We start from the raw sequence: 23,227 nt of genomic DNA, 5'->3' as shown, positions 1-23,227 counted from the left end.
GGCGATGTTGGACTTGTTGTTACTGTTCCTCAACCAGGTTTGGCGGCAGAGCCAGGGCTGAACAGCGCCAATACTCCCCAATATGAGGATAGACGGCCCCGCAGACACCAACCACCCGCCAACATCTCTACGGCCACCGCTATCACCCAGGCCTATCATGCCTTGGGAGGCAGTACGGTCAGCCTTCCGGGGCAAGACTATCATTGCCCAACCCAGTCAGTATTCGGCCGAACCAACATCCATAAACGATTCGGGATCAAATGTACGGATATGGAATCCCATCATGACGTTGCACATCCCTCCTCCGTCACCTTGCTCCGCACACCCGCCATCCCGCAGGAGCTCAAGCAAAGTTACGCAGTGATGCTGAGCCTGGCCTTTTTGCAGTTAAAGATATTTTTGGCCCTGGAGACTTTCTCGGCATAAATATGAGTAGAGGGCCGGGGTGGAACGTGGGTCCTTGCACACACCCGAAATTTCAAAATAGCAAAATCTCAGTGCTGCAACTTCAACGAATCCGTTATGGGGGCCCTGGTGCCTAACTTGGCAGCTAAGCTTCAGGCATCCAGCCTCTAAGCTTGCCCCAATTGTTGGCATATAAACAACCCCTAGCACATACGCTGTCTATACTAGTTACCCCTTGCACCCCTTACATCCCAGACAAGACATACTCTGTGTGTGAGATGCAGGCCCCTCCCTGTCAGTGTTCTGACTCAATTACCCCCATCCAGGAAAAATCCCCGCGACAACACCATTCAAAACTGGGGGGGTGTTGTGTGAGTTGGTGTCCCCGCTTCCAATCCGACAAGCCGTCATGTGGGATGATGGTGTGCATGTACCCAATAATTTTCGTCGCGGTTCAATCCAATTACCAGATAGAGGATGCATATGATTATTCAAACTTGGGAAACACAGGGAGTGGGGGCAATCAAAAAGAAAACGAAAGAAAGAAATAATTTACATGCATGCATGCATGAATGCATGTCGTCTTGGTGTATCCATCTACCCCGCGCGTTCCTTTTGCGGGAGAACGAGCTCAACAAAGAAGACAAGCAAGCAGACTTAACTTGACTGTTGCACACAGCAGGGAACGACCCTGTTGTTGTTTTATTTTACTTTATGAAGATGATACTGTGAATAGAAAATAAATAAGCCCTCAGACTAGACCACTGCTAGGTTGTTGCACTGCGGACGGGCTATATATCATTACCACAATTCGGTCTTCCAGCGCGCGGGTGTAGAGGGGGAAACGGTGGGCGCTTAAACGGCCGCATGGTGACAGGGTGAGAAGTGCATGAGACTCGTTTGGGAGAGGTCTATTTATGAGATTGAGAAAGGCGTAACAAGGTAATTTGATCAAGGGGCAAAGTATATATTTTTAAAAAAAAAAAATTAAAATTAAAAAATTAAATTAACTAGTTAGTTAAATGAAACAATTATGTAAGTAAATAAATAAACAGGAGGGAGACTAATATTCGTGAATAGATGCCCCCTCCATAGAAGGAGAATTTGGGGTGCAGAGGGAGGGGAAATGTGAAAAAAAAAAAAAAAAAAAGTGGCCTTCGAAAAATCAAGTGTCTTGCTGAGAATCATAACCATCCTTTCCTTCCAGCGTAACTAACCTCCTTAACTCTCCTCCCGCCTTCCCCATTAACTCTAAAAAGGGGCCTTCCTCAACAACACAACCCTTATCAACCACAACAACCCTATCCGCAATCTCCATCATCTCCACCGCATGCGTGATGATTACCACAGTCAGCAGCTGCCCGCCATTTCCCATCAACAAATCCTTAACTGTGCGACGAATCTGCTCTGCGCTGTGCACGTCAAGGTTCGAAGTGGCCTCGTCCAAAATGAGCATACGCGGTTTCCGCGCGAGTGCACGCGCGATGACTACACGCTGCGCCTGGCCGCCGGATACGGACAAACCTCCGTCGCCAATTATCGTGTCGTAGCCTTCTGGGAGGGAAGTGATGAATTCATCGATCCCCGCAGCCTGCGCGGCAGAGCGGATGTTGTGGATCGTGTTGAGAGGGGATGAAGGGTCAAGTCCGTAGCTGATGTTTTCTTTGACCGAGGACGGAAAGAGGGTGGGCTGTTGGGGGACGATGGAGATTAGAGAGCGTAGGGTAGGGGTGTGGATTTTCTGGATGTCATTGCCCCCGACGGATAACATACTGGCGCCACCGATTTGAGATGATGTTACCGGGTATAAAGCAGTGAGGAGGGAGGCTAGGGTCGACTTCCCGCAGCCGGAAGGACCAACAATTGCGGTACAGGAATTTTCCGTCAGTGTTAAGTTTAGGTTTCGAAGGACAAGCTTCTTGGGGCGGGATGGGTAGCTGAAATTCACGTTTGTGAATTTTAAGGGCGTTGGATGGGATATTTCCAGTTTGCCCTCATCCTCATGCGAAAACCCTTTTGGGAGTGTAGTTAAACGCAATACTCGACATGCAGTGTCTCGAGATGAGCTGATTTGTGGTACTGAAAATCGGCATTAGTATATCTACTAACAAGTTAACTGATAGGACGGGCATACCAAATTCCAGTGCGGCATTAACGTTCGACAAGCTGAAGAGGAGGAGCGAAAAGACTGTGAGGATATCCTTGGTCGAATATCCGAGCGAAGATGCAAGAACTGCTCCGTAATAGAACACTAACGCTATGTGTCTCATGTTAGTCCGGAAAATACATGCATAGGTTGAAAAAACTGCCACTGAGCACATACTGTAAACAAAAATGATCGAGGAATTGGACAATCCAAAGAGAAAGCCTGAATAGCAGGCCTTCTTTAAGCCCAATCTAAGTGCCTTCACAACAACTCCATCTAACTTCCTGTGAAAATGAGACTCGAGTGTCAATGCGCGGACGGTTTTGATATTGAGGAAGGTTTCCGAAAATATATCTCCAACCACTTCACCAACATCATTGCACTTTTTCTCCCACTTACTGCTCACGCGCTCGAAGGCCCTCGTCATAGAATAAACAATTGGCGCACAGGCAAACCCAACCAGAGTTAATTTCCAGCACACCACAATTCCCCAAATAATACATATAACCATTATCACAGTCGCAACAAATATGAATCCTGCGAACCGTCCAACCAAGTTTCTCATTTCCTCTGCGTTACGATCCAGACACATAGTCAAATTGGACGTTTTATTGTCCTCCTTCTCAAACCACTCCTTCGGCTGGGAGAGGATACGTCCCACAGCCTCATTCCTGAGGGAGTTAACCCAGGCCTGTCCGCAGTATTCAAGGAGAAAATGCATCACGAACGACGCAACTCCATTGGCGACGGATACGCCGATGATTGCAACGGACCATTTGATAGCCATGTGCGCGCGATCCCCTGAATGGAAGAATACACCCAGGAGCTGCGCAAACAGATATGCGAATGTTGGCGTGGCAGCAGCATGGACAAGTGCAGCTACAAATCCAGCTAGAAGGAAAAACCTGCAGGATATTGTTAAACACGGGATAACAGTGTGCAGAATTTCCCAAATGGATGAATGGTTTGGTTCCGTGTTCTCGTTGGAGATGCCACCATCTCTTGGTTCATTGGGCGATTTACCATCTCCAAAGGCGAAGTCCCTGGAAGCCGCGACTGAAGAACACGTTAACGTCGGCATGAGACTTAGGTTGGGCTGGGTTTCGTTCTCGCGAGAAATTCCGTCAAGTTCAATGTTTTCAATGATTGACGGCATTTGGGTATGTGGAAGAATTTGTCCGCTAGGGGAGGCTAACGGCTGAATTGCGTGTTCCGTGTGGATCATTGACTGGAACGACAGAGTGTGTTGAAAATTGGGGGTTATAGGAGACAATGAGATGGTCTGAAAAGTCCGGTTTAATTCTTGATTGGGTATAGGAGGAAGAGGTTTGCTGGTCTTTTTAAATTTGCTTCTCCTAGACCCTGACACAGTCGAGTGTCCCGTACTATGGAGAGATCGTCCATTTTGTAGGTCAAACATTTCCGTCAGGGCTGAACCAAATGTTTCTTTTGCCTGTTGCTCCAACGCGTGTTTATACCCTCTGCGAACGACTTGCCCCTGATGTAACACGTACATGAAGTCTTGATCGTTGATCTGGGACATATCATGTGTAATTACAATAGTTGTTTTACCTTTTCGCCAGACTCGAATGGCATCCATCACAGAAGATCGGCTGGTGAAATCCAACGCGCTTGTGGATTCGTCGAGGATCAGAATAGGGGTATCTCTCAATCTTGCACGAGCAATCGCAACTCTTTGGCGTTGGCCGCCACTGAATGCACTCCCACCAGCGCCCACCATCGTGTCCAGGCCATCTGGCAGATTGCGGACCGTTTCGTCGAGGCAGGCGAACCGGAGACAATTGAGAATTTTGTCTTCAGTGATACTATGATAGTCTCTTGAACCAAAAGCGATGTTTGTAAACACAGTCTCGTTAAAAAGAAAGCTCTGTTGCTGTACTAGAGTGATGTTATTCCGGATCCAGTCAATATTCAAGTTTTCAAGCGGGGTGCCGTCAATGAAGATAGCTCCGCTTGTGGGTGTATAGAATCGCATGAGGAGATTAGCAAGTGTGCTTTTCCCCGAACCACTTCTCCCAACAACAAACGTCACATCGCCCGCCGGGAAAAAGAACGATGAATCCTTTAATACGTAGCAATCAGGACGAAATGGATAAGAGAAAGTAACCTACAAATGTGATGAGAGATTAGCCTTTACGTTTGACTTGAAGTTAAGCATGTTGATATCAATCGCTCACATTTTTGACGCGTATATCCCCTTCACAAAACGTGGGGGATAGTGTCTGGGCTGTATCATCCGTTTCGTCGCAACAGTTTGTTTTTTTCTTTATGAGTTGTTGTAACGCAGAACTTGAGGCACGCCCTTTTTCAAGCACAATAATGTGAGGCAACACATCTTCAATTGCATGTGTAGATAAGAGGCATGCCCAGAAGGCTGTCACAACGTCTCCGGGATTCAACTGGCCTGCTTCAACGAGAGAGATACCGTACCAGAAACCCTGTACGAACATTCCAAATATCATCAGTCTCACGCAGCCAATTTGGAGTGCTTGGCCGAGCGCTTCGTTTCTATACCAGCGCGTCGCGGCCAAGATGCCTAGGGAATATTGTTGGGCTTCGAAGTTTTGACCATTGAAATACTTAACCGCGTCGATGCAGGAGAAGCTGCTGCTGACCAATTTTGATGTGCGCGTCAATTCAGCTTCATAGGCTTGTATGCTCGGTTGAATTTTCCTCGAAATAACAACCACTACTATCGCGCAGATAGGTACGGAGGCCAACGAAACCAGGGTAAGCTTCCAGGAGGTGTAAAGGGCCAAAATCAGCGCAGTGACAAACGTAACTACCCTCTGTAAAACACAACCTAGTGGTTGTGACGTCGCCAATTGAAGATCTCGGATCTGTCTGGCCTGCACATGAGCGGGCTGAATGTGGTGAGGATCAGAACATCTTTACTTACGTTTGGAGACGCGGTAAAAGAGCTAAAACTCCGTCCTGTTTCATTTCAAACCAAGATATATCCTTCTTGAGCAACTCCACGAAGGATTTCTCTCGCGCGTTTTTTGCTTGGAGTTCTCCAAAAGCCATCCAGAATGTAAAGTGACCGGCTTGCAGCAGCCAAATGATAATTCCGAGACCCAATAAATACACGCAATGAGCAGATATGGTATGTATCAATTGATCTGAGGTTAGAGAGCCCTCCCCGAATCCTGAAAAGGCTCCAAATATCTTCCCAAGCAGCACAGCCAACATTGGAACAAGGACACCGGCCCCTATAGTGAACAGAGATCCGAAAATGAGAGAAACAGCATGTTTTCTTGAGGTGAAAAAGAATAATGATGCCCAACTTGCATTTCGTGTAGGCATACTGGTCGACATAGAGTTGTGGGAATTCTCAGCAAGCTCCATGCTTCCCTACGATGTAGTGACAGAGTTCAACGAGAGAACCCGAAAGGTACGAAACTGAGAGACACGGGAAAGGAATTATAGACAGCTTCGTTGTTATCCCCCAGACCAAGGGGGTGAAGGAAAAAGAAGACAAGGGCATGGTGGGGGATGTGACCGCATCTCATCCCCCAATTGCCAAATGCGTCCCACCATCTCCCGAAGACGGCGTTTGGCAAAGAAATGGTCTGATAAAGTGAATATCATAGCGAATAATGAGATAAAGGAAGAATAGGTAGCTAAAATGATTGAGGTAATATATCGTGCGTTTTAGTTAATTTGCGGGGATTTCTTAGTATTGTTCTTCTCATCAATGGATCTAAGCCACGAGGTTGAGTTTCTGGAACACTTGAGAGTGAGAACAGAATAATAACAACCACAAAATACTCCGTACTAATAGTAGTCATTAGGTATTTTTAAGCACTTATACGTTAAGAGTGAGCGTGTTCCATTCCGGAAGTTGGCAGAGAGGCCGCTATATAAAGGGAGATTCCCCTGTAATCGTCAAAGAAACCAGCGTCAGAGGGTTTTGTTGATGTTTGCTGGACTTCTGTCGGAGACGTTTTTGGTGAGTTTCAGTCGGGCGCCAATACCACGTGGCCCACCTGTCGATAAGAGCGCTAACCAACCAACCTCAACCTCCATCATCAAGCAAATTTTACACGAATTGACCCTAAAAGTACATAGATAACTGTACTAATAACTCAGTTAGTTAAATAACTAGTTTACTTCATCCATTTGACCCTTAACTAGTTATATAGATGATAAATTAAGTGACGTACTTCACCGCTTGCTCGGCCACTTTGTACCACGCCGCTAATTTAGTATGAGAAAGCACTTGCTTGTGTTTGTCTTGTTTGTCTTAGAAGCACTCTCTCATACTAAATTGGCGTAGTGGTTCAAACCTTAGAAGTGACCAAGAACCTTAAGTGGTGATTAAATCACATGATCAAAGCTGAACATCCATCCATGGATAGGTCAAAGTTCATCATGATTCATTGAACCACGCTCAGAAATTTTGAACCAACGTTCAACTGTAACCCGCAGGTAACCTGCAATACGCTCCAAATAATTCCTGATATCGTTTGCTTGAGCTGATTCGCGGTTAATGGAGAGGGGGCCCCTGCAAACAGCATTCTTAGTCCAATTTACTCCATGGTATACAGACGATTTGCCGCCCTCGAATATGGAGTTCCATGTGACCAAATAGACTCCTTAAAAAAGCCATGCCATTGACCCATTCCATTACATTAAACATCAAGGTTTCAGATCTGGTATTCAGGACGGCGCTGAACCTTGGGTTTTCAACCCTAAATTGGAAATCGGATCCTACGCCGCCAGGTAATTTTCTAATAATGACGACAGGGCGCGCGGAATTTGACCGTAGCGTTGCTAATTTTGAAATTCAATACCCAGAATAGCAATATCTCATGCACAACACCGGATCTAATTACTGAGATGAGTATTTCTTCATCATAGAGAGCTCATTGCGACTAAATTATATGTATGTAAACGATCAAGATTTGAAGATTTGGACTAGATATGCTAGTGTAAAACACTGATGTTCTTAAAAAACAAAAATAGCTAGATATTATCACATCTTGTTTGTTTGTTTTTTTATGCTGAATGACTCTCAGCTATAGATAGATACATATCTTAGTAAGAAAATACATCTATATATGATTGTGTTGAGGCAACAACCCGTGAAGTCTAAATACCTGTGGCGTGGCACGGGTAACGGATATTCTAATATTAACGTAAATAACTATAAGTTAATTCGTAAAATAGTTTCGGTCCGTTTCTGGTTGTTGATATTGCGAAAAACTGAGCTCTATAGCTGAACAGTAGGTCACTACTACTATATTAAAGATATAGCAGCTGTTTGTGTCGTATCCTCAGGGGCCTCCAAGAGAAGGGACAAGCAGATATGAAAAATATAGATTCACTAACTGTCGTATTGTTTCAAAGTTGAGATTGACTGTTCAATTCATTCAATTCATGGCAGAACCATGGTCCTGCCTAGTGTTTTGGTTCAGTCCGGCATCGCCCTGCCCAAAAGTATTTTTCTCTTCTTCCTGCTCCTCAGGAAAAATTGACTAGCAATGTAGCGCTCTATGCTACTAAATTCTCTTCATGGAATCGAAATTTGAGAAGCTTTTTGTTAAAGGAAAAGGCATCCCGTCGAAGTCTTTAGATAATCACCTTTCTTCAGATGACCTAGTGGAATTTGACGAAGGCTTCGTCGATACCCCGATCCCTACGTTGACATGGCGCTCGTTCACTATGGGCTTGTCCGTGTCGATGGGAGGGTTCATTTTTGGATATGACACTGGCCAGATCGCAGGCGTACTGGAGACGGATGATTTCAGAAGGCGGTTCGGTGAGCTCGAGGCCTCTGGCGAAACCTATCATTTCTCACGTGTTCGCGCTGGCCTAATTGTGGCCTTGGTATGTTTGCCCTGCATATGTTTCCTTAAGAACATTGTCTTCTGTCATAGTTGGCATTTGGTAGTCTAATTTGGTTGTTAGCTCTCCATTGGAACGCTCATAGGAGCATTGGTTGCTGCACCTTTTGCCGACAGGTTTGGCCGGAAGTGGACAATGTCCGGTTGCTGTGTGATAATTATTGTCGGTGTTATTATTCAAATGACTTCCGAATATCCTAAATGGTATCAGGTGGTTCTTGGCCGTTGGGTTGCGGGTCTTGGTGTCGGTGCGCTTTCGGTGCTGGTTCCACTATATCAGAGCGAGAGCGCCCCACGGCATATTCGTGGTGCTATTATAAGGTTTGCTCCATCGCTAGCACGATGCCTTCCGAGTGTGAATGGGTAAACTAATCGATTCTCATAGCTGCTATCAGCTTTTCAATACCCTGGGCATTTTATCTGCTAACTGCATCAATTTGGGTACTGGAAACCGTTCGGATAGCGGTGCCTGGCGGATTCCGCTCGGGGTAACTTTCATCAGGATATCGATCCTGGGCATTGGGGCGTTGTTTTCCCCAGACTCCCCCCGTTATGATTATCGGGCGGGGCGTATTGACAAAGCGAAAAAGTCATTGATGCGGTTCTACGGCATACCACATAATCACAAACGACTCCACCTAGAGTTAGAAGGAATCCGTGAAAAGTACGAGGAAGATATGGCTGCACAAGATGAGCGCTGGTATCACATGTTTTCCGCCCCCGGAATGAAGCATAGACTTCTGCTCGGAGCCGCTTTGCACGGTCTGCACCAGCTCACAGGGGCTAATTTCTTTTTCTATACTGCGGCAACTGTGTTCAGGGGTTTTGGTGTCCAAAACAGATATATTTCACAAGTTATCCTTGGCGCCATTGATTTCGGGGGATCTTGCCTCAGCTTGTATACCGTTGAGAACTTTGGCCGTCGCAAGTCCCTAATAGTTGGCGCAATCTGGATGTCCGTGTGCTGCGCGGTTTACGCTTCCATCGGCCATTTTGAACTCAACGAAGCCATGCCAGAACTCACTCCTGGCTCTGGGAGAGCGATGGTTGTAGTCGCTTGTTTGTTCATGCTAGGGTTTGCCAGTACCTGGGGACCGATAGTCTGGGTTATCATCGCGGAAATATATCCCTCCCGCTATCGTGCCAGAGCCATGGGCCTTGCGACAGCATCGAACTGGCTTTGGAATTTTCTGCTCGCCTTCTTCACTCCCTTTATCACCGAGGCTATTGACTTCAGATACGGTTACATCTTCTCTGGCTGCCTCTTCGTTGGCGTGGCAACTGTATATTTTGGTGTCATCGAAGGTAAAGGCCGAACAATCGAAGAGATTGATACTATGTACAGCTTGCGTATTCCAACCTGGACAAGCGGGGATGAAACACTGAGGAATCCCCCGACGCTCGCTGGTGAAAATCAAACTTCCTATCACAATGGTGCTTCCAACCCATGCGATATTTCCGAACCAAGTTCACGCAATGATCCAAATAGTTAGTTGTGTGCCAATGTTAAGACTCTTTTTCCAAGATTTAGAACCACTTGAAGTCGTCAATGTCGCGTGTCAGTTTTCCGTCAGGACGTACATGAGCTCCCTTGTTGACCTGGCAGTTTAACGGGTGTGGAGCAGAATTAGTTGGATCAACTTTGCGGCATGCTTTTGTCCAAGAGCAGTTTTTTTCCCCCTTTGTTCTGCTGTAACTTGTCACTGCAAGAACAGGTTTCCTGCATTACGGCATCCGGATGCCAATTGATTCCCATTGTGTGACTAATAAAGCTAGAGATCCTTACACGAGTTAGTCAATAATATTTCAGATTGAATTTTTCGCGTGAATCAAAACTTTTGAAACAGTCATTCGTAGATTTATGATTTAGGTTATGATTTGGTTAAGGAGTGCCTATCTGCGCACTTACAAAAGGATCCTATGAGAAATAGGTACGACTAATGGTAAATTGTATCTCATGAAATTAACAAAATTTCCTTCTTGTTTCTGATCAGAGGGAGGAGTGAGCGATGAATCCCGTGTAATTTCTGTCACTAAGAAGAAAAGGAGAATATGTGTTTTGCATTGATGGTAGGAAAGCTGTCGGGACTACCCCACAAACATTTTTGTATCTAACGTCTGTTTTGAGAGCTTGGTTCATTCTATGTCGATAGCATAAGATGTAAAGTAAAACATCTTCATGAAGTTTGCTGATGATGTCAATGCCACCTGGATTTTTAAATTTTGCCTCTCAAAATTTGTCCTTCCTGTTTGGGATCTCCTGCTGTCAAAACACATTCATTCCTTCTACCTGTGCTTTTAAGCATAGAAGGTAGGATACTAGTATATACATCGAGCAGGCTCTCAAACCAACCTGCTTCCCCCACACGCCCCTTTTTTAGGTTGGTTTTTGAAGAACATAAATGCAGAGCAGCAAACCATTGAACTCCCTTCTTTTCAAATTTCATCGTACGTGCAAACATGGTGAGGTTATTTCCTGAACACGCCTGTGATCGTATCTGTGTACGTTCAAATGCCATTGGCGGAAATTGCGATATTGTGCTAGGTTTTTATTTTTATTTTTTATTCATTCCTCGTGGGCGGTTGTGCGGCAAGCGATTCAGGCAAGTCATGCGGGTACTAAATCAGTGAAACGAAGCGGTCACAGAGCTGCAATAATGCCCTGTGTGTTCGATATTTTGTATTGCGAAGTCTATCAAGCGTCGAGTAGATGATATCATCAAATCCGACCAAGGTGGTTATATTTTCAATAGCGCTTGTTACGACGAGTCCTTTTTCTCCCCCGGGTGTGCCCGCTCGTAGACCCAGTCGTTTAATCCTGCCCGATTTCTAAACGGAGAGGAATATGTTAGATTGACTTCCAAATGAGTCTGATAGATCCAAAACGGACAGCCTTACCTGGCAATTTCGATGGCGTAGAATTGCATGCGAACAGCTATTATGAAAGTAACAGTTAAAAGATATGTAATTAATATGTAAATTGCTGGAGGCAAGGCGTGTTACTGGAAAATGGGAGCTTAAAATTCCGAAAAACAGGTCATACAAAATATTGTCTCCTTTTCCCCATACTCAAATTTAGGATTGGCTCTCAACAGCGTCCCGAAGTTATAATCTTCAACCTTCTTATCGTAGGCCATGAGGAAAGATCTCCATCTTTCCTTACCTGCCTTGCTCTTCATCTCATCCTCATTAATCGTCGCCGCAGGGTCGAATTCCGGGAATGTTTCCATGAAATGCTCGTATATTTCATCATCCATTTTTGTCAAGCGCAGACTAGACCCTCTTCTCGTTTCTAGGAGGGACCAGTATGTTGTCATTTGTTGAACCGCTGGAAAGGGGCGGAACGGTCAGTAAAATGTTTTTCAAAGGACGCCATTGGATTCACATGTTTACCCTCCGGAGAGACACACCTTTGACGGCGAACTGCTTTTCCATCTGGATTGCGCGAGGATAGGGGTTAGGAGCAATCACTCATAGATAGTGGGGCCCTTGGAGGTATGGGCGGGATGGATTCGACTTACATCCTCCAAGTTCTGCGCATTTTCCGGATCGAACGTGTTCGGTACCGACATCTTGGGCGTTTGATGGCTGTGTATTTATATAGGATATAATAAAGCGTAAAATTTATGGCGCGCTCCTTATGTTTCTCTAGGGTAGTTTCTGCCCCTCAGCTTGACTGTAAATTTTTGATATCCGATCTCTTAGTCAGCCTGTGACCCGCGGGGTCCCGACGGACTCCACACACTTTCTGGCTACTTCGCGTAGCTGAAGCCAACCTCGTCAGTTGGATCGGGAATTAGAATTGGAAGTCCTCGAAATAATACATCAATTGTTAAATTTGTCATTATGATAAGTTCCTATTTTGGAAACGTTCTAGATAACCGTTCATTCTCTCCACGCGTCCTGATATGGAACTATAAAACCAACCTTGGAAGTCCAAGAAGAGCTATAATTTTTTCGAATATTGGATTCTTAATAGAAAATCCAAACCCCAGCTACCCAGGAGATCTTCCAAACAGGCTCATTCCGAAACGGCTTGGCAGAAGCTGACCGAGTATACTTGCGACAGATTGCAATTAGAAGATATTTAAGATATATTTCTGCAAGGCAAGTATCCTGCTATCAAAAAACATTCTCGCCTCCTTCCCCGTATTCCCCGTCTTCCCCTTTGATCTTCCACCATTTGGGTGCGAGCTTACTATCATCGAGGAACAAGCATGTTATTATGAGTTCGGAACCCAGTCTCGTAGGATAATGCAACATTTTCCGCAATTCAATTACCTATTGGTATTCGCCAAGTTATCATGGCGCTCCTTGAACTTTCGATACGAGAGGTAGAACTCTGTTACGAAGCTCAGTAAGAACAATCAACCTTGAAAGCAGCCTATGCTTGCGCTCTTATGCGCCGTGTTCTTTCGTCTCCCCGAATTTATACATGGTTATGTGACTATCTTGCACACCCCAGTTAAAGTACTCCATCAGGACGGCTGTATGATTTTGACCATGGCCCATATAATGAAGAATAGCAAGTCACCGATTCTTGCTTGTACGATTAAGCCATTTCCAGCGTATCTAGCGCAGGATGAACTGCTTTGACTCCCAATAACAATGTTAGCCTGGAAATGGATGTTCGAAGCTAATAAAATCCGTGCTTATTATTGACATATATATATATATATATTCACGAAATGGTCACCACATGATCTGTAATTAATTTGTTATTCCTAACAATTTTGGCTGATCGGTGATTGATTGATAAAATTGTTCATTTGTATCACCAAGAAAAACTGCAAATAACGCTTATTTTCGATTTATTATTGGTCCTCGGGACATTCCTATATGTTGTGTTACGATTTCATTCACGAAACCGCACACAATACGAGCCTGGTATCAACTCTTTAGAGAGGGGCCGATAGTGGACGCGAGGATCACACTGATGTGCCAAGGGTCCTAGTTAGTGGTCGATCAATCAATACTTGGCGGATGGATTTTGTGCAATTTTTCTTTTTTTTTCCCCTTACACAGTAAGCCTAGGAAAGTAAGGGTAGTGGTCGATCAATCAATACTTGGCGGATGGATTTTGTGCAATTTTTCTTTTTTTTTCCCCTTACACAGTAAGCCTAGGAAAGTAAGGGGAAAGTTTCCACTAACATCACTAAAAGTTCAAACATGAAAGCAATGATACTAGCATATTTCTGTAGACTTGAGACTACAGTGGAAAGTTGACAGATGGAGGATGTGAGAGGAGAGTGTATATAACTTGATGATAGCAAGATCACAATCATTGTCTTTAAGAAGAAAAAACCATTCTGTGACTTTTTCACAAGTCTGCAGGTGTAAAAAGAAGAGGTTCTGTAACAATGTGAGTCTCATGAGAAGAGGTACAACTAAAGGTTTAGGGGAGGTTCCCCACCTGCCGCCTACCTGGGAGAAGCATTCAGACCCTTCAAGTGGATATACTATATTCCGAACCCAATCACATGACTAATTCCACTTTGGCCCAAAACGCGTCTGCGATCTCGCGACTTCTCGCGTGTTTTCCGCTTTTTGGCGTCGTCTCCATCTCAATGTCAACGTCCAACGATGACAAGACGATGATGGTCTTCACCGACCGAACATCTTAACCATGCCTGTGCGTTCCACTACTTCGGGTGTCTCATGAGCGTGACTGCGTTTTCCTTTTCTTTCGTTTATTTCTTTTTAGCATGTTCTTATAGGACGGTGTATTCTGAATTTCAATTACCTTTTTTCCAATTTCCCTTTTCTATGGTGCCGTGGTCCAGGCGATATACCAGTTTACGATATTTTCCTTCCTGCTTTCTGTCTCCATACATGAAGATATAACCTTTACTCCAAATATGGTGGAAGTCTTGAGCTTCAGTGCCCTTCCTGCGCGTCCGCCTACTCCTCCGCGATCATCCTCACTCAAATCGGCTGTGTTGAAGTCCGATATTCAGCAGCTGCCCAGCCATCAAGCTCCCCTGTCCACCCCGAGCGACGGCTTTTCTTCACCTCCGAATTTGTCACCGTTTCCTCAATCCAGTGGCCTGTCCAAAAGAGTCAATTTCTCCCCTCTGACAAGCTATATCAAACCGCCATCCTTCCCAACCTCGAATGCCCACAAGTCTAGAACACCTCTCCGGGCTCTGCCACCTTCGAATCAATGCAAGCCATCCAAATCGATACTCAAGTCTTCTTGCTCGTCGCCCGCCTCAACCCCCCCTGCTGAACAGTCCTTTAACTCATCGGACCACCTTCCTGCCATGTTAGAGTCCATCTGCAAGCAGCTTGCGGGCGGCTCCCGCACCTCTAGGGCTGACGCTTACCAGCATCTGCTAGGTACTTTGGCCGCGTACAGCAATATCCCAGATGAGGGAGCCCTAGCGGATCAGGTTGAAACCTTTTCGCAGTACATCCGAAGGGATATTTGCGAAGTGTCCGGGATTTATCAACCACTCGATATCAAACTCGTACGCCAAGCATTGAAGTTGTTGGCCATGTTTATCTATGAACCGAAGTTCTCCTCCCGACTCCCCGACGATCTCGAAGTTTTCGTGATCGATCACGCAATCGCCTCTCTTCAAAACCCGAATGTACCGAAAACGGTTGCAATTGAGTATATGCGTGTATTATCCATGCAAAAATGTTCGCCAAAAGTTATGACAAGCAATCGAGTGACGCTCTTGTTATCTGTACTCAAGGACATAACGAATCGTGTTGAAGGCAAGGCGGTACTTGCCCATCGTCTAGCAATTTACAGAGAACTCCTACTCCTACCGCAGTCAACAATGGCGTCTCACGCTGACTTGTGGATGGATCATCTTATAACGGCACTCCTTCATAACTTAAAAGATATACGAACAAGAGCGATCAAAGTTGGTAAGTTGGCTGCAATGGCAATGGGTCCAAATACCACTGTCTCCGTCGCATTACGGGAAGTACTTGACGTTACTCTGGAAAATGGCTCGCCTTTTGTTGCAGAGCTTTGCGACAGATTATCTGCTATGATATCAAGTCCCGACAGTGGTTCACAAGTGCCACAAATTTGGAGTGTTATAATTCTCTTGCTTCGAACAAAGCGATGGTCCATTGACAACTGGCCCCATTTAAAGGACTGGCTTTTAGTTATTCAAAGGTGTTTTAATTGCAGTGACATAATGACGAAATCCCAAGCTCTCATGGCTTGGGATTTGTTTGTTTATGCTTTGTCGCCGAATGAGTCCACCAGCACAGATATTACAAAAATATTATTCCGACCAATCCTTTCGCAACTTGAAAGGAAAAAATCTGACAAACAGGGTATTCTAGTCAACCAGGCTTTCACGAGTTACCATAGACTCCTCTATTATGCTTTTCGGCCCTCGGCCTCTCATAGTCGTTTGGCCTTCTTCTGGACAATTTACATTGGGAATCCGTTTTCAGGAAACCTGAACTCCGACCCAACTAATAATGAACGGTTATGTCGGATATTGTCTTATCTACTCTGGAATCAGCAACCAAAGATTTGGGAAGAAGATAAAATCGGGATTATCAAGGGGACAACTCTTGAGCCCGAGGATCTCCCAAGACTGGACTGTAGATGGATTCGATCTCGGCTCCCAATTATTCTTCCAGTCTTCAAATCGCTCTTCAAGTCTTCAGCTTGGAATGACGATGATATAGCTAAGTCAGGTATCGGACTCTCATGGACAAATCTTTCAAAGGCCTTGAGCGATGCTGGCAGTAATGAGATCACGCCCTCATCGGAATCGATGCAAGCAATAGCCAGTATTCTTGGGACTTTGCAACGCGTCTGGAGGACAGCACCTCTATCTTTAAATGCGAACGGGGATACTCGAAATGATACATTCTATAAACGTTTCCAATTCCTTTTGACAACCGTGGTCTCGTCTACTGGGCCAGCCATATTTACCGACAAGTTATTTGCACAAATATCTCAAGACAGGTTTCAAACTGCTACCACTCCTGCACACAATCGACAATCGGTAGATAACAATGTCAAATCTCCTCTACTTCACTTACTTCACTTGATTACGTTTTCGCCATTACCATCATCGACAATCAGCTCCGCTTATTTTCAACTGCTACATGTCATAATCGAGATGGGTGTTCAAGGGAAAACATCGAGATATGCTAAGCTTGAAGTACTTCGTCAATTCGCAGATCTATTGTTAGAGCAATCAGGAAATGTTTCTGATGTCAATTTGGAATGTTTGTCCAACTGCCACCATGTATGGCAATCTATAGCAAAGCTAGCTAAGGGATACCTCCTAGCTTTTCCCATGAGGACTGAAATCATGAAACGTGACGGTTCGGCGCCAAATGATTACGAAAACGTAATTACTATTCTTGTTGCGGGATCCCGTTTTGAGTCATCATTTTCGGAGTGGTCCTTACTCCTTGATTCGTTCAGCTCTGTTGTTCGGGCCGAAAAGGGTGAAGCTGCTTTGACTGGTATACTTGAGACACTGTCAGAGACCATCAGTTCCCAACCTCTAGCGGCTGTTGCTGGTAATTGTGCAGCTCTCCTAGACTTACTCAAATTCACTTCCGTCCAAGAGCAGCCTCCATCCCCGACGCATCCCTCAATTAACAAATCGCCATTTGCGTATCGCCAAATTCAACACCATTCTGGCAACAAGTTAATTGAACTGACTAGCAAGGTGCTGAAAGAGATTTATGTAGAGTTAGCCGGTACTGATCATAGTCGCATCGTTAGATTTTTAGCTTCTACGACTAAACTTATTGATCGATGTCCATCGTCGTTCGGCCCAATATTGCTTAGCGAGTTACAGGATTCTTTAGGTCTATGGATAACTGACCGTGATGGTGTGCTTACTAGTCGACCAGATGTGGGCAATAACATCAGTGCTTCAGTAAGTTTTGAAAATTCATTCCTTTCACTTGAACGCTATTCTAACGAGAATAGGCACGAGAACTGATACTCTCGACCACTAAACTTCTCCAAAAATCTGCTGAGTTGAAAGACACACTATTACAGAAGCTATCAACGCTTGTCACATCTGGATTGGAATCACGACATAAATTTACTGCGAACCAATTTATCAAGCTATGGAATAATTCCTTTGGTTCAAGAACAACGTTAGAGTATCCTGAAAATGTTGAAAAAGCTCTGAGAAGGTTGAAACCATTTGTGCATCTCTCGCTGCCAAACTTTCCTCAAGAGGAAAACTCTACGGTGTGTAAATTGTTGTTGCCTTGGGGAAATAAATAATTTCTAACATTATTTTAGATTGATCTTTCCTCTCCTGACTTCCTGAGCTCTCAAGAAGACATGGTCGAATCCGAAACTCCAATTAAGCTCCTCGACAGCACAAGCAAGATTTACAAAGCCTTTTCTCCTTCTCCTGCACAAAGCACAACACCTTCCAGCACAAATAAAGCTTGCCGTCGCAAAAGGAGCACTCCATCGACGTCCAAGCTGTCAACACCCAAGCCACGACTTCGCCATGATGATTCACAGATTCGATTTGTCCCTGTCGACTCCTCCCCTGCACCTAATGCCGTTGGTGATGCTCAGGTGCTGACTGACCACCAAAGAGAAGTCAGAGATAGGCAGCGAGGGGAGACTGCGAGGCAGTATCCAGGTCTTCGTTCCTCTGACTCGCAGCTTGATCGGGATACAAGCTATCCACCGCTCCCGGCGAAGCTTGGAGGCTTTAAGAACGAGGAAAATGCTCTGCCAAGCCCTGTGCTTCACCTTCCAATCGAGGGCAATGAGGAGAACTTCCCTGATCGTTCGCCGACTTCAACTCCCGAAACCTCAGTTGTGCAACTTGATCAAATGGTCAAATCGCACTTAATATCTGTTTTAGATATCGCTGGTCGACAGTCTGAGGACCCTCCTTCATCCCCTCCTCAAATATCGCACCACGAAAATCGGAGCATAGAAGCGTCCGAAACCAAAAGAATTTGCGACGTTAAAAATCAGGAAATCGTTATGAGTGACGACCTGTCTTCCCCTCCAAGGAGTTCACCGACACCAATTAGTGGTGACCCTAGTCATCGACGTAGCATGTTCAGCTCTCGGAAAACAGCAGAATGGAAAGCGACAAGGACCAACAAGGTTATTAACCCAGAACCTAAGGATATCACTTCACAGGGGGATTATCCATCAATCTTCCCAACCCAAGATGCTGATCTAGTTCCGTCAGAGGAAAGTGAGAATAAGGGACACTCCAACAGCTCGAATCCGAATTGTCCTGTCTCAAATATTGAAGTCGATAGGATTGATATTATTCCAGACTCATTCAGCAATGATCTTGAAAGACAGATAGCGTCTCAACTCGAACAAGACCTGGAGTTGTCAATGGATATGGAAGTGTCAAGCAAAGGGACGCCAGAACCGAACGCTTCAATTGTGACGCGATCGATGAAGCGTAAAAGGGATGACAAGTCTTCACAAGAGCGTGATCGCATCAAACGAGTCTCTCCAAATAGACGAAGTAAAGTTGTGGTTGATGAGTCAGTCGCTTCGGAAAAAATACCTTCTCATCAGGAAAATATCACTTGCGGAAATGAGGTTGTGCCGTCGAAGCGACCGAGTCGATCATCACGGAAAAAGACGAATTCAATTCTCGATTCTGCGAAAATTATCAATCCCTCGCAAGAAATCGGGAAACCGGCCCATTGTCCAAACCATCGTAAGTCCAAGAAACGAAGGTCTCTGCGCCTGAGCGGCCAGCCAGCATTACCAGCACCCTCGGTTGAGCAACGTGACGAGCAAATGGCCCACCAAATGTCACCTGATTCGGAAATGGCAAAAAACACGGCAGCAGATGTAGAAATGAGCAATCAAACCGACCATCCATATTCCAAAGAAGGGGATCTTGCAGGTTCAACGGAACAGGAAACTCGATCTGGCAAGCCTGAAACTTCCGGAGCTGGCATACTTGCTTCTCTACGTTCAGTTCTAGGATCGATCAGGACGGTAACATTTGGGAGACGCGTGCTTCGCGAGATTGAAGATGTGATGTTTGATATCAAAGTGGAAGCGCATGATGCTGAAAGGCGACATAATGGAAATGCTTAAAAGATTCGTGCGAGATATCCGCCGTGTTGATTGCATTCCCTTGATTCCCGCTTCTTCACCTTTCTTTTGGGTTATGTAACGGTTCGTTTTCTATTCTTTCCTTTTCCTTTTTTTTTTATAAACGATGTGTGCATCATTTTCCGTTTTATTTTCTACTCTTTCCTTTACCTCGATTTGTGCATGAGGGAGAGAGATTATAGAATTGAGATAGCCCATTACGTTGCCGGTTGTGTATTACATATTTCTACTGCACACAGAAACAATCTTAAATCTGCATCAAGGAAGGGAGGGTTATCAGCCATGACAGAGCACACCCTATCTCTATGTTATATTTTTGACTAACTACGTAGTTAAACTCCACTGTTCATTATATTTACTCACTCTGTTCTTGGCTATCCACCTCCCTCTGTTTCTCAATAAATCAATCAATATTATACACACTGGTACCCAGCTGGTTGCCGGAAGATTTGGCATTTCAGAAGTAGTTCGCTGGAACATTTCTATTTGACCGAGGTTCATTTCAAAAATGTCCTTCAGCAGTTATGGCACAATGACTGGCGCGAGCTTGTGTTTCTGATCTACCGAGTTACTTATCCTGTCTTTTGAAGTTTTTGCATGGATTCCTCGGGAAGAGTGAGAGAGTATGTCGAGTCGACCGCAAGATCGCAGTCGGGTCGAGGACTCCGCATCCCCGAGGTGGGTGATACAGATGCGCTATCTTCGCTAAGGCTTCAGATATATCCCAGAGCAACACTGACTTGATATAGGGTATGGATATCATAGTAATTTATACCAACAAGGGTAACCCAGAAATCATCGATCAACCCGAGAGAGATGCAAAGAATATGATGAGGGCTAAGGAAAAACGGTGCGTCGGATTTCAACATCATCATTGATGAATGCACCAGGTCTTCTTAAGCGATATTGACACTGATGTTTATAGCCCTCGACACCCAATGCAGGAGGATATTGAATCGCTCCCTCTCTACTTGAATCCCGTCCTCGAGTCACTTGCGCTCTGCCTTTGCGCGAGGTATGTTTTGTGACGTTGACACTGTTGACGAAATATTTCGCACTTGAACCTCAGGCGGACGAATGTTTCAACTTGCGTTATCTCCCCCGAAGGTGCCGATGTACGATTCAAAACTACATGCAATCCATCAGTGATGGAGAGGGTGATTGGATGGCGTAGTGGTAAGCGCTGTCCATAGAATGCTTTCTCAAGTTGGAACTTAGTGTTGGGGCCATCACTGTTGAGACAAACCCCCCCGCCCACCCTCCCCCTATTCAGCGTACTCTTTCTTGTCTTATCTCTATTGATAACTGTCACTACAGGGTGGAGCAATGCCTAACACTATGTATATAGTCTAGATGGATTCAGTATATTGTGGTAGTCTCAAGTGTTATGGTACTTACATGTCTAGCTCAAGTAATAAATAACTACTTGGTATTGTATCAGCAATTGTGGAGCAAGGCCTCTTTGAGGAGCTAGATTCAGAATGATATAGTGAAGTCTCTCCATCAAGAATGACTCAGTCAGTTATAAATAGAGAAATGTAACCAAAGAGTAGCTGAATATAAGAGTAGACTAGTGGGATGTAGACTATCTGTGTCTCTGACTGTATATACCTTTAAAAAAATGTGAAGAAGCTATCATTCTCTATTGTTGTAATGCACTCGTTTATTAATTCCTTATATATGTCTTCATTTATCTTCGTTTGTTCTTTCCTTATCATGTTCTCGCTACCATTATTTCTATATATATATATATGCTACTTCGCATTTCTCGTTCTTCTCTTAGCGATTAGCTACTCTTGACCATACTACTATCTACTTAATACTATTACTATTATCTCCCTTCTACTATTTTCTACTATTCACTTTTCACATGTGGTTCCCAACTATGTGGTGGTCGCAGTGTATAGGTAGTGGGTTGGCCACACCCGCTGTGGGCCGGGCTACCCCACCGCAACCACGGGTCACCACCACACCCACGGGTATAAATATCATTATGAGCGCAACCATTTGACAAATGGCTACGTTGGCTTTTCGCTATGGATAACCTAATGGTCATGGTGCTATCTTATCACACACACTGTTATCACCCCTCACAATTCTACAATCAATCAATCACTCAGATATCAAGTAGATAGATAGATAGATAGATAAATCAACAGCTATCTAGCTAGCATTCTCTATTCAGATAGAGATTTGAGCGGATGTCATGCAAGAAGATAGCTAGATAAGCCTAGATAAATAAGCAGATAATTCAAAGATAAAAATAGAGAATATTTAAATCAATTATACACCTAGTGTTAGAGCTAAGTCTCTATTATTTAAAAATAAGTGAAGTGTTGGCATCTCTATTGCTTGCTAGAATGCCATGCCATGTGGCCATATCTATTTAAGCAGTGCTGCGTCTGCCGGATAGTTACAATTAATCAACCTTCCACATTCATCAGGTTATGGGCCCTTTGGTGCTTCAGTGTCATCAAATGCTTGAAGTTTAAATCTAGTAGTTGATTCTGTGATCCCTACAATAGTGGTGATAAATGATTTTGAAACAGAATTGTGTCTTAAATGCCGGCTCTCAACTGTTTCCTTAGCAAGTTATTTTGCAATCATGATGCATGAAATTTACTGTCTCTCATATTGCACCACTCTTATTACCTCATTGCCTCCATCAGTTGCAGATAACAAGATCAAAACACGTCTTCTGTTCTAGTTAAAGATATGTGTGAGAGGTGATAACAGTATGAAGAGTGAATAGTAGAAGATAGTAGAAGAAGTAGTAATATTATCAGATAGTAGTATATCGCGTAATAGTATGATAGTTGTAGTAGCTAATCGCTAGAGAAGGAAGGAAAGAAAGAGGATGTGCGAAGTACGTATATACATACATACATATATATATTTATACATAGAAATAGTGAGAACATAGCGAGAAAAGGTAAGAATAAACGAAAATATAATGAAGATATAAGGAAATAATAAACAAGTGCATTACAATATATTTATCTCAAATATCAATAGAAGCTATTCATCAAACACAATCAATCATTCTCACCACTCTTCTTCATCTACATATATGATCAATCTTCCATTCAATATTATTATTCTATTAATCATCAAGAATTTATTTTACCCTATTTTTTTATGTGATTTACTACAAATTCTTCAAGGAATTGACTAGAACTATCTATCAGAAGCTATGAGCTGTGTCAGTATCAAAGTCGGAACCTGTGTCAGATCTTGTGAGGTGAGGAGGAACAATTATTTTCTACGTTTTTAATCTTAAAAAGTAGAATATTATGGAATATTTTTAGAGAGGATAGAGGTAGGAAGAACGACAAAAACGATGATAGTTGAAGAAGTTAAGGGATACAAAATAATTTCAATGAAGAAATGAAAGTGGAAAATTTCCGAAATAGAGTTTGATGAGATAACAAGGCAAATTTTGTATATAATATCTAGATCAGCTACATGGTGTTTAAGTCTTTGTAGCATAAGGGTTATTGGCATCTCTATTGCTTATTAGAATGCTATGTGACTACATCTATTTAAACAGTGCTGCGACCGTTATATAGTTACAATTAACCAACCTTCCACATTCATTATGAAGATTATTCAGTATTTGAATCAATCAAACATACAGAAATCTTTTCTACATCAATAAAAATCCAAGGCTTGTGATATTAAATACAGGCAAAAGTTGATTGTATAAAAGAAACTGTAACGGGCGTGCTACCGATT

General features: G+C 44.0%; 5 protein-coding genes across 5 annotated transcripts; 3 read left to right on the top strand and 2 right to left on the bottom strand.

Annotated features, from left to right (window-relative positions):
• Positions 1-1,156: 1,156 nt before the first annotated feature.
• HCBG_04232 (ABC a-pheromone efflux pump AtrD) lies at positions 1,157-6,059 on the bottom strand (the record flags this gene model as incomplete). The annotated part of the gene is made up of 7 exons (XM_045431281.1): positions 1,157-1,316; positions 1,623-2,484; positions 2,540-2,662; positions 2,729-4,679; positions 4,750-5,416; positions 5,472-5,926; positions 6,027-6,059. 7 exons carry the CDS (start codon positions 6,057-6,059, stop codon positions 1,157-1,159), a joined length of 4,251 nt encoding a protein of 1,416 aa, XP_045287834.1.
• Positions 6,060-7,965: 1,906 nt separating this feature from the next.
• HCBG_04231 (monosaccharide transporter) lies at positions 7,966-9,914 on the top strand (the record flags this gene model as incomplete). The annotated part of the gene is made up of 4 exons (XM_045431280.1): positions 7,966-8,014; positions 8,169-8,404; positions 8,486-8,742; positions 8,807-9,914. 4 exons carry the CDS (start codon positions 7,966-7,968, stop codon positions 9,912-9,914), a joined length of 1,650 nt encoding a protein of 549 aa, XP_045287833.1.
• A 1,188-nt stretch (positions 9,915-11,102) lies between these two features.
• HCBG_04230 (DUF757 domain-containing protein) lies at positions 11,103-11,993 on the bottom strand (the record flags this gene model as incomplete). The annotated part of the gene is made up of 5 exons (XM_045431279.1): positions 11,103-11,250; positions 11,320-11,356; positions 11,465-11,749; positions 11,832-11,856; positions 11,943-11,993. The coding sequence occupies 5 exons, from the start codon at positions 11,991-11,993 to the stop codon at positions 11,181-11,183; spliced, it is 468 nt and encodes a 155-aa protein (XP_045287832.1).
• Positions 11,994-14,279: 2,286 nt separating this feature from the next.
• Positions 14,280-19,474, top strand: HCBG_04229 (uncharacterized protein; the record flags this gene model as incomplete). Its single annotated transcript, XM_045431278.1, has 3 exons — positions 14,280-17,297; positions 17,351-17,620; positions 17,675-19,474. 3 exons carry the CDS (start codon positions 14,280-14,282, stop codon positions 19,472-19,474), a joined length of 5,088 nt encoding a protein of 1,695 aa, XP_045287831.1.
• Positions 19,475-20,089: 615 nt separating this feature from the next.
• HCBG_04228 (uncharacterized protein) lies at positions 20,090-20,845 on the top strand (the record flags this gene model as incomplete). Its single annotated transcript, XM_045431277.1, has 5 exons — positions 20,090-20,170; positions 20,242-20,342; positions 20,418-20,507; positions 20,562-20,668; positions 20,841-20,845. The coding sequence occupies 5 exons, from the start codon at positions 20,090-20,092 to the stop codon at positions 20,843-20,845; spliced, it is 384 nt and encodes a 127-aa protein (XP_045287830.1).
• Positions 20,846-23,227: the final 2,382 nt, after the last annotated feature.

The sequence above is a fragment of the Histoplasma capsulatum genome, assembly GCF_000150115.1.
Source record: "Histoplasma capsulatum G186AR genomic scaffold supercont2.5, whole genome shotgun sequence".
In the NCBI taxonomy this organism is placed as follows: Eukaryota; Fungi; Ascomycota; class Eurotiomycetes; order Onygenales; family Ajellomycetaceae; genus Histoplasma; species Histoplasma capsulatum.
Note: the sequence above shows the minus strand (reverse complement) of the source record. Positions and strands in the feature narration are given on the sequence as shown.